Source organism: Polypterus senegalus, chromosome 4 (assembly GCF_016835505.1).
Source record: "Polypterus senegalus isolate Bchr_013 chromosome 4, ASM1683550v1, whole genome shotgun sequence".
Taxonomy (NCBI): domain Eukaryota; kingdom Metazoa; phylum Chordata; class Cladistia; order Polypteriformes; family Polypteridae; genus Polypterus; species Polypterus senegalus.
In genome coordinates this window covers 63,456,197-63,472,489 of record NC_053157.1, presented here as the reverse complement: position 1 = coordinate 63,472,489, position 16,293 = coordinate 63,456,197, and the positions used below count along the sequence as shown (strand labels likewise).

The following is a 16,293-nucleotide window of genomic DNA, read 5'->3' as shown; positions in this document are numbered from 1 at the left end:
ACACCAGTCTTACAAAAAGCCCCACTCTCCCCTTGAGACTACCCTGGTAAGAAAATCAGGTAGTATGTCAGAACATTCAACCTGCATTTGAATTAAGTCACATGTAGATTGTGGCCTTCATAAGCAACACTGAGTGGAGTTTCCGAAATTTTTGAGCCACTGTCTGCAATTTACTTCAGACTGAGTATATTTCTTTTCTTACGGCTATTATATATAATGCCAGACATTGTAAAACTATAATAGCAATTATAAACTGAAAAATGGACAACTCTTGAAATACTAATTAGTTTGGGATTATTAATATTTAAAGTCATTATTTAATAGGCATGACAAAAAAAATCACTGTATTGCTGTTTGATGTTAAATTCAAGAACAAAAAGATCAATTTAAATTTGGAAGGTTTTGCACAGCAATAAGTTTATATTATAGGTTTATGGGCTAATTATTGTCACGCTTACAGAGTACAGTTAAATTCTTACTTTCACATGTCAACATGCAACACAGGTTTGTCATTGCAGTGCAAACAGTTTAATAAAATTTAAGGGATCATTTAAATAAAAAGCTTTAAAAATCTGTTAAATTTGTGCATTTGTGCACTGTTTTGAATTTATTTTGCAGTATTTTGAAGCAGAAGTATTTGATGATAATAAACACTAAACCTTCAATACATTTCTTTAATGAAACTTTAATATTGTGGGAATATAGTATCATGAAATTGTAATACAAATTTTATCTTTGGCTAAGTTTAATTTTATCGAAGTGTCTATCAATTAATAAATCTGAAAAGAGATGAATGAACCTAAACATTTTTTAAGGAAACTTACTTTAACCTTTAATAACAGACCTAAAATGTCACATCTTACCTTAAATCTACAGAAAGGATTTTCCTGTGGAAACTCCACTGGTGCAAGGTTATTATGGAAATAACCTTTGCCTGTTCCCCAGAAAGCTTGTAACTGATTCCATTTAGCCAAAATAGCATCACGCTCATCACCTAGAAGAGTTGGGGCTGACAAGGCACTGGCAGTGTTGTAAAGCTGATTGGTCTGAACAGGGGGCTGTGCCTGTCCAAAAAGTCCACCTGAAGCTAAAAATGTAAAGAAAACATTACATACAGTAAACAAATAATTAATTACTAAAATTAATACAAAAAAATCCAAATAATTGACATTTTGATAAATGATAATAAAATTAAAATATATATATATACACACACACACACATATATATATACACATATATGTGTGTATGTGTGTATATATCTATACTAATAAAAGGCAAAGCCCTCACTCACTCACTCACTCACTCACTCACTCACTCACTGACTCATCACTAATTCTCCAACTTCCCGTGTGGGTGGAAGGCTGAAATTTGGCAGGTTCATTCCTTACAGCTTCCTTACAAAAGTTGGGCAGGTTTTATATCGAAATTCTACGCGTAATGGTCATAACTGGAAGCAGTTTTTCTCCATTTACTGTAATGGAGATGAGCTTCAACGCCGTGGGGCGGAGTTTCGTGTGACATCATCACGCCTCCCACGTAATCACGCAGTACATAGAAAACCAGGAAGAGCTCAAAAAGCGCTTTAAGAAAACATGCATTATATAATTGAGAAGGCAGCTAAACAATAAGAAGCGGCGAAAGTGACATATACAACCATATTCATGAGTTCTGCTACTGAAACAAAGCACATGTAAACCTACACTTTAAATTAAGTTCATAGACAGGCTACGCTGGCGCTTGTAATTTAGTGCCTGCCCATATAAGGCCGTCCGTCAGCGGCAATCCAATAGCAAACTGCCACGGGTAAATATTCACGGGTGAAGGACTGTGCTTATGGAGAGGAAGATGAGATGGTCAGGGTGGTGTTTGACACAAACTCAGCTGAAACTGCGAGAGAAAGTTTTAAGTGCCAGGACTAAGGTAACATTAAATACAGCCACGGACATAGCACGAGATGGCAACAGCACAGCTGGGAACCTTCGATGCATGTACACCGAGTGGCTCACGTGAACTGACACAGTGCACAGATAAAAGGCAACAGTTCCAAAGAGCTGAACAAAACCGAATTACACAATTGAAAAGGCAGCAAAAAATATGAAGCGCCTGATAAGCATATTCATAAATCCAGCTACTGCGGAAACAAAGCACACGGTGGAAAAAGTCAATGTCCCGCTAAAGGAAGACAGTGTAAAAAAAACCCGTGCACAACACATCCTACAAATACGAACCTGATTGAAAGAAATAATGATAATCAAATCCTTGATGACAGCAACACTCAGTAACACTCACAAAACAAATACTGTATATTGACAGTCATGTTACGTTATTTTTAAAATGTTCCCTTTTCTTTTTCTACCTTTTTAACACACTACTTCTCGCTGATATACGCGGTATATATATATATATATATATATATATATATATATATATATATATATACTCTACATACTCGAATAATGGATACTTTATTCGCCATCAATGATTGTTTTGGTAAAGCCATACTCAGTGTATTCATTAGATGAACGGTAAAAAAGTAAGAGCGAGGGGAGGATGACTCATTGAGGCATGCAGGCTGTAGTCTTGCGTCAACTCTATCTGAATTGCGCGATCACATTTGAAAAACATATCTTTTCAAGTTCTATTTAGTCCATATGTGTCAAACTCAAGGGGCCGGGCCACATCCGCCCGGCGTAATTATATCCGCCCGCAAGATCATTTTATATACTGTATTATTGTTATTAAAGCCCGGTATATGAAGCGCTGGTAACACAATAAACTACAGATCCCATAATGCAGCGCTTCAGCTGCCTTGCATCAGGGTAACCTGAATGCAATTCAGAAGATACAGAAAACAGCATAATTAAATAAGAATCTGACACTTCAGCGGACGCTTTAACCCGTGCACAATCACAAAGTGATTTCAAGTGAAGCTGCTTTTATGGGAGACACAAATGCACCAGTTCACCTTGCCCCACTTTCCCTGTTGCCAAGTACTGTTAAACCAAGTCGCCACTACGGTGTTCCCAAATCGCACTTTGCTGATAAACTGAGCGCACTGCGCACTGAGTTTGCACGGCGCTTTGGTGACTTGGATGAACAAAAAAAGTCCGTCTACATGCGGCTCGAACCTTGTGCATGTTTGGTAGCACATATCTGTGTGAGAAGCTCTTCTCAGTGATAAAGACTAACAAAACAGCACACAGGAGTCGCCTCACTGATGAGCACCTGCAATCCATCCTGAGAATCTCCACAACACAGAACTTCACACCAAACATAAACGAACTTGTGGCCAAAAAAAGATGCCAGGCGTCCTGCTCTAAAATGACATATGAGCAAAGACTACTGAATGATTTGATTTGTTATTGCACGTAAGAGCGGGAGTCAACCGTTTTAACAAACAGCGTATTGCACTGATACGAAATAGCTGTGTGTGTATATATGTAGATATGTATGTATATATATGTTTATATACTGTATGTGTGTGTGTATATATGTATATATATATGTATATATGTGTATATATATATATATATATATATATATGTGTATATATATATATATATATATATATATGTGTATATATATATATATATATGTGTATATATATATATATATATATATATATATATGTTTATGTGTGTGTGTGTAAATATATATATATATATATATATGACAACAACACTCATCACTCACAACAGTAACAAAACAATTACATTGACAATCAGGTTACGTTATTTTCAAAATGTTTCCTTTTCTTTTCATTGCTTCTTTAACACACTACTTCTCCGCTGCAAAGCGCGGGTATTTTGCTAGTATTATATATATTACACACATACATTATATATCTATACTAATAAAAGGCAAAGCCCTCACTGACTAACACTGACTGACTGACTCACTGACTCATCACTAATTCTCCAACTTCCCGTGTAGGTAGAAGGCTGAAATTTGGCAGGCTCATTCCTTACAGCTTCCTTACAAAAGTTGGGCAGGTTTCATTTCAAATTCTACATAATGGTCATAACTAGAAGCTATTTTTCTCCATTTACTGTAATGGAGTTGAGCTCGAAAGCCGTTGGGGGCTGAGTTTCGTGTGACATTATCACACCTCTCACGTAATCACGCATTATGTAGAAAACCAGGAAGAGCTACAAAAAGTGCTGAAGAAAACATGCATTATATAATTAAGAAAGCAGCGAAACAATTAGAAGCGAGCGAGTGACATATAAAACCATATTCAGTGGCTCACGTGAACTGACGAGTGCAGACAAAAGCAACAGTTCCAAAGAGTGCTGAACAAAATCGAATTACACTGCTACGCTCAAATAGACAAACCGCGCCGTGGCTAATAGTAGAGGCTTTGCCTCTAGCGCTGACTTCCGAGGTTCGATTCCCGAGAGGGGATGCACCAAGCATTTAGGCGTGCTTCTCGATTCATTTTAGCCTCGCATCCCCTTGGTTTGAGACGTATGAAAAAATATGCGCTTAACGCAGAAAGACAGATCACCAATTGAAGCTTTATGAATAATGGATACTTTATTCGCGATCAATGATTGTTTTGGTAAAGCCATACTCGGGGTATTCATTACATGAACGGTAAAAAAGTAAGAGCGAGGGAGGGTAACTTATTGAGGCACACAGGCAAAACCACAATAGCACGGGCTCGATGTACTGTAGTGCGATCAACTCGATCTGAATTGCGATCACATTTGAAAAATATTTCTTTTCAAGTTCTATTTAGTCCATATGTGTCAAACTCAAGGCCCACGGGCCACATCCGGCCCGGCGTGTAATTATATCCAGCCCGCGAGATCATTTTATATACTGTATTATTGTTATTAATGGCCCGGGATATGAAGCGCTGGTAACACAATAAACTACAGATCCCATAATGCAGCGCTTCAGCTGCCTTGCCAACACTTACGCGTTAATCAAGTCTAGCTTATGATGCTGCAAGTTATTGCAAGCTAGCCCACATGATGCCAAGAGAAAAGGTGATTCTGAACATAGAGCCTTTAAAACCGATGGGAGGCTGAGTATATGTTTACTGACATTGCCGGTAAACCCGTGTGTCTCATTTGTGGAGCTAATGTGGCTGTAATTACAGAATTTAATCTAAGACGGCACTATGAGACAAAACATCAAGATAACCTGAAAGACCTGAATGCAATGCACAAGATACAGAAAGCAGAAGAGTTAAAGAAGAATCTGACACTTCAGCAGACGTTTTACCGTGCAAAATCACAAAGTGATTTCAAGTGAAGCTACTTTTATGGGAGACACAAATGCACCAGTGCAACTTGCCCCACTTTCCCTTTGCCAAGTAATGTTGAACCAAATCGGCACAACGGTGTTCCCAAATCGCACTTTGCTGATAAACTGAGCGCACTGCGCACTGAGTTCACGGCGCTTTGGTGACTTTGAAGAACAAAAAGAATTTTGAGTTGTTTCAACCCATTTGCCGTCGATGTGGAAACTGCACCTGTGCAGATTCAGATGGAGGTGATTGAGCTGCAGTGTAATGGCACACTGAAAGCAAAGTACGATACTGCAGGCCCGCACAGTTTATTCACTCCATTCCCCAGAAATGCTCCAGCTCCGTCTACATGCGGCTCGAACCTTGTGCATGTTTGGTAGCACATATCTGTGTGAGAAGCTCTTCTCAGTCATGAAGACTAACAAAACAGCACACAGGAGTCGCCTCACTGATGAGCACCTGCAGTCCATCCTGAGAATCTCCACAACACAGAACCTCACACCAAACATAAACGAACTTGTTGCCAAAAAAGATGCCAGCGTCCAAATCTGATAAAATGACATAAGAGCAAAGACAACTGAATGATTTGATTTGTTATTGCTGAAAAGAACAAATTTTATTTATATTTCCAAGTTTTGTTATGCACCATGTTCATATTTGAATTTGTATAATTTTGACAGGATATATTTTTATGGAGAGCAAAATCTTTTGGGATATTTAAAATTTAAGTTTATTTTTATATAAAATTACATAAGAGTAAAGAAATTTGAATGTTTGTTCTTTTAACGTTTACTTTATTTCTAACTTGTATAATTTAGACAGGATATATTTTTATGGAGAGCAAAATATTATAAGTTATTTAAGGTTTGAGTTGATTTATTCGAATAATATTCTGTCGACTAAATAAAAATTCCTTCTATTTAAAATTTAAATAGAACTTGAACAGATACGATAGTTCATAATATCCACGCAGACTTGCACGTAAGAGTGGGAGTCATCCATTTTAACAAGCAGCGTATTGCATTGATATGAAATAGCCTGGCCATTTAATTATTTAGGAATGGATAAATAAAGATTTTGTACAAATAATGTTTTTCATTTTTCTTCCTTCATGGATTCTGGCACCCCAGCAAGTTGCTCGCACCCCAAAGACTGTATATATGTGTGTGTATATATATGTGTATACGTATATATGTATGGATATGTATATATATATATATGTTTATATGTGTGTGTGTATATATATATATATATATATAACACACTACTTCTCCGCTGCGAAGCACGGGTATTTTGCTAGTTTTATTTATTTATTATATATATATATATATATATATATATATATATATATATATATATATATATATATACATATATACACACACACACACACAGTCCCGATCAAAAGTTTAAGACCACTTGAAAAATGGCAAAAAATCACATTTTGCTTGGTTGGATCTTAACAAGGTTCCAAGTAGAGCTTCAACATGCAACAAGAAGAAATGGGAGTGAGACAAAACATTTTTTGAGTATGCAAATTAATGAAAACAATGATTAAACTGAAACAGGCTGTTTGACTGTACAAACATATTTTATCGAAGTATATTATATACTAGAAGAATAACGGTGTCATCGCAGCGAGAAGTAGTGTGTTAAAGAAGTTATGAAAAAGAAAAGGAAAAATTTAAAAAATAACGTAAAATGATTGTTAATGTAAATGTTTTGTCATTGATATGAGTGTTGTTGTCATATCTATATCTATATATGTATATCCAGTCCCTGACAAAAGTCTTGTCGCTTCTCTATTTTGTAGAAACTCCTGCTATTAACCTGACTTTTAATTAATCAACTGGTGTTAGAAATAGCTCATATGAAAAGATAAGCCCTCCCAAATAACGTTTAAAGCACTGAAATAAATTAGTTTCACTGAAAAAAGATTTATCATTCAATCAAGACAGAAAGGTCAAATTTGGGCAAGACAAAAGTTTTGTCACCTATACAGAAAATGAACAACTTTACTGCAAATCCAAAAATATGTTAGCAAATTAAGTAGTGGTGCTGTGAGATCCAAATTTAATATCTTGTATGACTTCCATGAGCTTCAAGGACAGCATCCATGCGGTTTGGCAAGGATTCATACAATTTATTGATGAAGTCATCAGGAATAGCAAAGAAAAGAGTCTTGCATGCCTCCCAGAGTTCATCAATATTCTTTGGTTTCATCTTCCATGCTTCCTCTTTCATCCTACCCCACATATGCTCAATGATGTTCATGTCTGGTGACTGGGCTGGCCAATCCTGGAGCATCTTGATCTTCTTCGCTTTAAGGAACTTCGATGTGGAGATGGAAGTATGCGATGGAGCACCATCCTGCTGCAGAATTTGGCCTTTTTATGGTTGGGAATATAAGAGGTAGCTAAGATTTCTTGGTATTTTAGACTATTGATGTTGCCTTCCACCCTGCTGATCCCTCGCATACCCCCATACTGGATGTAACCCCAGACCATGATTTTCCCTCCACCAAACTTCACTGTTTTCTGGGTAAATCTCGGCTCCATGCGGGTTCCAGTAGGTCTCCTGCAATATTTATGTGACTGTGGTGTAATTCAACAGAAGATTCATCTGAAAAATCCACCTTCTGCCACTTTTCCACCGTCCATCCTTTTAGCAGGCTGTGGGCCTTCGCAAATCCCACACGGTTTTTCAATTGTCTTTTGTTTAGTGCTGGCTTATGGGCACTGATTCGACCATGGAGGCCATTTCGAGACAGAATCCGACAAACCGTTCTGGTTGACACAGGGACTTCAGGTGACCAGGTCTCGTGGAGCTCTGCTGCAGTGGAAAATAGGCTGGCCTTGGATTTTCGAGCCAACAAACGGTCCTCTCGAGCAGTTGTCTTGCGAGGTCTTCCTGACCTGGGCTTGTCAAAAACGTCCCCAGTCTCTTCAAATCTTTTTTTTAATCCTCTGGACTTGACGCTGAGACACATTGAAGGTGTTTGCCACATCAGCAGTGGATTTGTTCTTCAGCCTCTTGATAATCAACACTTTAGTCTCAGGGTGAATCTTAGGCATGTTTGCAGAGGTCTAGTTGCAGTTGACGTGAAGGTCTAGTGTACTGGGGTTCTTTTTATACACACCTGAGACCTAATTGATCCATTATTAGTCACAGGTGAAGCTCATATGACAAGGCGACAACACTTATGTCTTATGTCAGGGACTGTTTCTATATATACTATATATATATATATATATATATATATATATATATATATATATTCTATATATATATATATATTCTATATATATATCTATATATATATATATATATATATATATATATATATATATATATAGAATATATATATATATATATATAGAATATATATATATATATATATAGATATACATATATATATATATATATATTCTATTTTATAGACTATATATATATAAAGCTTTAAGGAATGAGCCTGCCAAATTTCAGCCTTCCACCCACACGGGAAGTTGGAGAATTAGTGATGAGTCTATACACATACACACACACATACATACATACATACATACATACATACATACATACATACATACACACACACATACATACATACATACATACATACATATATATAAAAAAGTCAATGTATGTGTGTCTTTGAGTGTATGTATGTTCCAGCATCACTTCCAAACAGCTGAAGCAATTTTCATGAAAGTTGGTATGTTTTTCTCATTGGTCGAATTAATTATTGTAAGGTGAAATCAACCCTAACCCACCCCCTTCTCTTGATCTTACAGGTGTTAAATGCATGTTATCATCCAGTTGATACTTGGAACGACCACCAGAGGGCGAACTGGAGGTGACTCCCAGCATTCTTTATGTTTGAGCCCTCCGCACGCCTGTTGCTTTTGAAATTAAAGAGAGTTCTAAGGATCATCTGGATGATAACATACATACAAGACCGCAAGACAAACACATTAGTGAGTTTTCATTGTTAATTTATTTTTAAAGTTGTGGTTTTTTTTTAATTATATTTTTCTCAAACAATTAAAAAAACACTTTATTTTCCTCCCTGGCAATGCTGGGTATTTCAGCTAATACAGAATTAAGGTAATTTAGTACATTTAATTGGATATGATTTACTTTTTTCATGACACAGTATTTATCTGTAGAATACATCATATTTATTGTATATAATTAATACTATGTTAAATAAAGTGCATTTATTTATAAATGATAATAAAAAAAGCAATCTTACTCTGTTGCTGTGGTTGTGTGCTAAAGCTTCCAAATCCTAAGCCAGCAAGGCCAGTACCACCAGTATTTGCTCCAGCACCAAAACTAGCAAAGCCACTTTTGTTCGGAGTACCACCAAAAAGTCCTCCTAAAGAAATACAACGTTAAAATAAAATCTCTCCATGATTTTCTAGTTATAAATTGCCTCATTTTAAGTAAACCAAGTGATAAATACTATGGAGCTCTATGGCACACACTCATACACACTTTCTCATATCAAACTGTTAACAGGTGTCAATAAAATTAAAACATTTTTGGAATACTGTATAAAGAGAATTCCCTTGAGAAAATAATAATGACACAAACAAAAAATGCGAATACTACCAGGTCCAAACTTACAAGGAATTGACCCTAGGTTTTTAGAGCTATGACAAAACATATAAAATATAAAAAAATATAAAATATTGCAAACATGATGAAAACTGAATGATAAAATTAACAGTGGACTCCCAATAACTGGAATAGGAAATGCAAATGAGAGATCTGAACATTCTTCTGAAAAGTGCAGAAAGGGCCTATTATCGTAGATAATAATTATACATTTTTACATGCAGGTTAAAAAAAAAAAAAACTAAAAAACTAAAGTCTAAAAACAAAAATAAATCATGATTTATATTAATGTATGTATTTTATGTTCCATGAAAAGGAAGGGGCAACATAAAGCAATTAAACAGTAAAATCATATGCTGTACAATTCTGTTTCACAAAATGTTACAGAATCATGTGACTGCTGCCTCTTACATGAGTAGATTCGTACGACTTGCTTAGAATACTAATATTCATTTCACATCAAAAGACCTACATTTTGGAAGAATTTAATAGTTGTTGAAACTAATAGAAAATTCTGCTATCAAAGAAGAACATTAGTGCTTGTCACCTAGACATTCCTCATGCCTTTTGGAATAATGTACTTTGGACTTACAAGTCAAAAGCAAGAACTCTTTGGATTGCATAGGTCTGATGTAAACCTAGCATTCAACTGTAAGAATATCATACCTACAAAAAACCATACAGAAGTGGTGGGTAGGGTGATGATGTGAGAATACTGTTCTGTTTCAGGACCTGGAAGACTAGAAGTAACTATGAATCCTGCACTTTACCAGAGTATTCCGATAGAGATGCTGTGGCAGGTATACAAAAGTTAAACTTTGTCACGCACGTGCGAGTAGGAGGCCGCGGACGGACCTTAACACGCTTGGGAAGACATTCGCCGGCAGGGAGTGGCGGGTGCTAACCTTTCTCCTTTTCTTTCTTACAGAAAAAAGACTCCGCCATAAGCCTCATTCTTCCGCAGCACGTTACTTCCGCCCTTCCTCCTCCATTGTTCCTGACGTCATCGATCCCATCTTTCCCCACGGTTCCTTCCCAGCATTCCTCCACTTCCGGCTCCTCTCCCATAAAATGTCCACCGACGTCATCTTTGGCGTCGTGCATATGTGCAGTTTTTGAGTTTATGTATGACCTGGAATTTTTTGTTTATTGTGGAGAATTTTACAGTATACGGGGCCGGAAACCCCAAACCTTTATGCTGTCTTTTGAAAACATGACCGAAGGACAGGACCTCAACACAGTGCTGCAGGGGATGAATGCCCAGATCCTATCCCTACAGCAAGGGCAAGCCGCTACCACCCGGGAGTTGGAGGCAACGAAGGCCAGGTTGGCAGAAGCCCAGAGGGTAAGGCCCGATCTGTCTCGACCAACTCCTCCGCCTCTAGTACCCATGACGGACGCAGACGACGTCGAGTCGTACTTGGGCATTTTTGAAAGGACGGCCACCCGGAACGAGTGGCAGCGGTCCGAGTGGGCGTCAATTCCGGCGCCCTACCTGAAGGGACCCGCGCAGCGGGCTTACTATGATCTCCCCGAGGAGGAGGCCGCGAACTACGACCTCCTAGAACAGGAGATCCTGGCAGGCTACGGCATCAAGCTGGGCCAGCAGGCGGGTTAATGGCGGAGCTGGCAATTTGATCCAGACAAGCCAGCCCGAGCACAGGCCTTCGAATTCTGGGGAAAAATGGGGCGCTGGCTACGGCCCGAAGGTTCCCAAACCCGGAAGGTGGTGGAGCAGGTGGCCTGTGAGGGGTGGTTAACGCCATGCCCAGCTCCCTTGCCCAGCTCCCTCACCCAGCAGGTCGGACACCATCCTTATAAGGATATGCCAGGACTCCTGGAAGTCCTTGAACGTCAGCTCGCGGTCTTCCGAGCCTGGGGGTCAGAAAGGCAAGCTCGTGGGAACCGACAGGGATGGGCGGCCACCTCCGAGCCCCCTTGACGCGCTGCAGAAGAGCTACAGAAACCCAAAGAAAAGCCGGCCTCCCCGCGCTGTTACAAGTGCAGTGAGACCGGCCATCTGCTGCCGTCCTGTCCCATGAACATCGCCACGGAGCCAATGGACTGCACCTTGGCCACAGTGGATAGGTACTGTACCCCGTCGCATCCCTTTGCGAGTCCGAACACGTGAGTGGTGTTACTGAATGGGCATTCGGTGGTGGCTCTATTTGACTCCGGCAGCAACATAACCATTGTGACTCGCCGTTATGTGTTACCGCGACAGTGGCTAAAGCAACATTTGCAAGTCACTTGCGTGCATGGGGAGACCAAGTCGTATCGTCCGCACAATGTTACATCACCTGGAAGGGGGAATTGACTAAGCTGGTGGTCACGGTGTTGCTCGAACCCCCCTATCCAGTGATTTTGGGACAAGACTGGTCACACAAAAAATGCGGTAAGACACACACCGCTCCCGGGGCCTCGTTGGGTCTGGCTATGAAGGGGCGAGGCGCCCTTCCCGTGGTCTCCACGCCATGCTCTGGGGCAGGCCCTAATGGCATGGGCACATCGGGGGACGCTTCCTTGGTGACAGACCCTGACCTGGAAGTATCCGCCGGGGAAGAAACGAGCCAGGGAACTCTTCCGGTGGCCAGCTCACAAGACCCTCTGAATAACTTGGATCACCAATTTCAGTCCATGCCTGCCTCATTTAAGAGGGAGCAGTGGAAAGACGATTCCCTGCGGTTTGCCCGGAATGCGGTTGTTCTTCCAGGCAGCTCACAAGCTGACAGATCCATACCATGCGAGCCCTTTTTTGTGCTTGAGAACGATCTGTTGTAGCGGGTGGCAACCCACGAGGGTGAAGTGCGGAAATTGCTGCTAGTTTCGCGTACCTTCCGGCGGGAGGTATGTGAACTAGCTCACGCTCACCTCCAAGGCGCCCACCTCAGGGCCGAAAAGACTTTGGAGAGGATAAAACTCCGCTTTTACTGGCCTGGGATCAACGAGGAGGTCTGGCGTTTCTGCCAATCCTGTCCGGAGTGTCAGATTCGCCAGATTCCTAGGAGGGACCACGCTCCTCTTGTCCCTATACCCCTGATCGATATTCCCTTCGACAGAATAGGGGTGGACTTAGTAGGACCCCTGGAAACCTCAAACCGTGGCCATAAGTACATATTGGTTATGGTGGATTACGCCACCCGATACCCAGAGGCGGTTCCCCTGCGCTCCGCTAAAACCAAATATAATCGCACGGGAATTAGTCAATCTATTTTCTAGAGTGGGTATTCCCAAAGAAGTCCTCACGGACCAGGGTACACCCTTCACCTCGGATACGTTCACTGAGGTTGCCAAATTACTTTGCATAAAGCACCTGAAGACGTCTGTCTATCACCCGCAAACAGACGGGTTGGTGGATCGTTTTAATCAGACGCTTAAACAGATGCTCTGCAAAGTAGTCAACGCGGATGGCAGGAACTGGGACCAGCTCCTACCGCTTGTGCTTTTTGCCTACCGGGAAGTGCCCCAGGCCTCTACGGGCTTCTCCCCTTTTGAGTTGTTGTATGGGCGACAACCCCGAGGAATTTTGGACATACTAAAAGAGGGCTGGGAGGCTGAGGCCCTTCCCTCCTCCAATATATTGGAGTATGTGGCGCAACTGCGCGACAGGCTCGGTAAAATCAGGCCGCTCTTAAAAGACCACGTGACTCGTGCCCAGGTAGCGCAGGCCCAGTGTTACAATTGTAACTCCGTCCTCCGGGAGTTCCACCCGGGGGATCGAGTGATGGTGCCGAAAGGGTATTGGCAAATTCCCTTAACGGCATCTGCAAAAGAGAAAACGGCCTTTAGCACCCCTAGCGGACATTGGCAATACAAGGTCCTCCCATTTGGGCTGCACGGGGCCCCGGCAACCTTTCAACGTCTGGTGGATAGAGTGCTGAAGCCCCACCAGTCCTACAGTGCTGCCTACCTGGATGACGTAGTCATCTATTCCGGCACCTGGAAGGAGCATCTATTGCAGGTCTCTGCTGTCCTCACGACACTAGCTAAAGCCGGCCTCCGCATAAACCCTCGTAAGTGTTTTTTTGGCTTGAAGGAGGCCAAGTATTTAGGCTACCTGGTGGGGCGAGGACAGGTGAGACCACAATGTTCAAAAATCAAGAACATCTTGGAATGGCCCCGTCCGAATACCAAGAGGCAGGTGCAGGCTTTCTTGGGGTTGGCGGGGTACTACCGCCAGTTCGTACCCTGTTTCTCCGAAAGGGCAGCACCCTTGACCAATTTAACAAAGAAGGGCGCCCCCTTATACGTGGTATGGAACGACAAAGCGGAACATGCATTCAGTGACCTTAAAAAGGCCCTAACGTCGGCACCAGTATTAAGGACGCCTGATTTTGGTCTACCTTTTATTCTCCAGATTGACGCTTCAGACACAGGCCTGGGCGCCATGTTGAGCCAAAGTGTCGATGGTGTCGAGCACCCCGTAATGTACCTAAGCCGGAAACTGCTGGACCGGGAGACCAGGTATGCGGCAGTGGAGAGGGAGGCCTTGGCCATTAAGTGGCCGGTGACCCATCTCCGTTACTACCTGTTTGGTCGCGAATTCACTCCGGTGACTGATCACGCTGCGCTTCAGTGGATGTCCCTACACAAAGAGTCGAATCCGCGGGTCACCAGGTGGTTTCTGGATTTGCAACCTTATAAGTTCACTGTCACTTATTGTTGCAGCAAACTTCAGGCCAATGTCGATGCCCTCTCTCGTATCCACGACCTCTCGGTTAGGTCCGCCCGACCTGACAGTTTTGGGCTGAAGGGGGGGTCATGTCACGCACGCGAGAATAGGAGATCGCGGACGGACCTTAACACGCTTGGGAAGACATTCGCCGGCAGGGAGTGGCGGGGTACTAACCTTTCTCCTTTTCTTTCTTACAGAAAAAAAGATGCTCCGCCGCCATAAGCCTCATTCTTCCCGCAGCACGTTACTTCCGCCCTTCCTCCTCCATTGTTCCTGATGTCATCGATCCCATCTTTCCCCACGGTTCCTTCCCAGCATTCCTCCACTTCCGGCTCCTCCCCCATAAAATGTCCGCCGACGGCATCTTTGCCGTCGTGCATATGTGCAGTTTTTGAGTTTATGTATGACCTGGAATTTTTTGTTTATTGTGGAGAATTTTACAGTATACGGGGCCGGAAACCCCAAACCTTTATGCTGTCTTTTGATTCATTTATTACAACGTATATCTACACCCTTCTTACTTAAATTAATTTTGCTCACCTCAAAAAAAACCATGCTAGCTAATTAGCTGAGAATATAACAATGTCCAGGCTTACCATTAAATGGAACGTGACAATGTGATGGGGAGGACAGAGTGATCTCACTCTAATTAAGCAAGTCCAATATTTCATGTTCATTATTCTATCAGCTTATGCTTGAGTGAAACACTAGTACATTTTTCTTCAAACTGTAATTTATATATTGAAAGATCTCCTCACCGAGCTTTGCTGTAATGTGTGTCAAATTCCTATACTGCTATGTTATTTATGCATCATTAGGTAGGGCAGTCAGAAGTTAGTAAAAACAACTTGGTCACTTTCATGGGGGCATTCTCTCAACTGTCACATTAATGTCCAATAACATAAGATGCCAATTAATCTTTCATGATCTGGTGGATTCAGGCTCAAATATACAGTATCTTTAATCTTGTGTGAAATGCATCAATCTTATACTGTATATAGCGATGGGGTGTAACCTTAGGTAGGGACTAAATCAAGAATAGTTTAATTTAGTGACTCACTTGAACTTTCTCAATAAATGGCAAAAAAGCAAACAAACAGAAAATCAGAACTAACCTGTGCTGGAGGGAGTGGTGAAACTGAAAGCAGACCCTGGAGCAGTGGTCGTTGTAGCTGCTCCAAAACCCCCAAATGCACCTGTTTAAAAACAGAAATTAAAACAAATCTGGGAAAAAAGTGAATTCAAACAAATGCTTAATATGAAAAATCATTTATGTTGTCAGACATACAACAAAGGAACAATATGAACTAGCAAACAAATGAGAAGGGCATATTTTTTGCAATGTATATGTTAAGTTTATTAACTTTACTTGCTTTCCCAAACATGGTGAACATTGACCATCTGATCAAACCAAGGAAATCTTTTCAGTCAGTAGAATTTACACAGCTTTGTACTGTACTGTTATTTTTAAATTAATTCTCGCTGAACTATGCATATTGCATGATAATTATCTAGTACTGAAGATTCGATGATTCAAATGTGCCTAGAGGCGCGAAACAAAGGAAAGTACAGATGAGTGTCTGTCTACTTCTTCCACAGGTCTGAAGTCACTGAACCCGAAGAAGATCTGTAACCCCAGGCTAATTCCACCAACTTCTTCACCTTTTGCTAACTCGCTTTCCTTTAAAAGAACCCTGACAGGCTCCAGAATTTACTCAGATTTTTGACATCAAGT

The 16,293-nt window shown here is 41.0% G+C and overlaps 1 protein-coding gene across 4 annotated transcripts in view; it reads right to left on the bottom strand.

Moving 5' to 3' along the window:
- The window catches only part of nup54 (nucleoporin 54), a 71,286-nt gene that overhangs the window by 22,490 nt on the left and 32,503 nt on the right, over positions 1 to 16,293 (bottom strand). For all 4 annotated transcript variants that reach the window (XM_039750780.1, XM_039750779.1, XM_039750782.1 and 1 more), the window contains 3 exons: positions 15,674 to 15,754; positions 9,516 to 9,641; positions 864 to 1,087 (listed from right to left, as the gene is read on the bottom strand). In XM_039750780.1, coding sequence (XP_039606714.1) covers positions 864 to 1,087; positions 9,516 to 9,641; positions 15,674 to 15,754 — 431 coding nt within the window. The remainder of the gene's footprint in view (positions 1 to 863; positions 1,088 to 9,515; positions 9,642 to 15,673; positions 15,755 to 16,293) is intronic.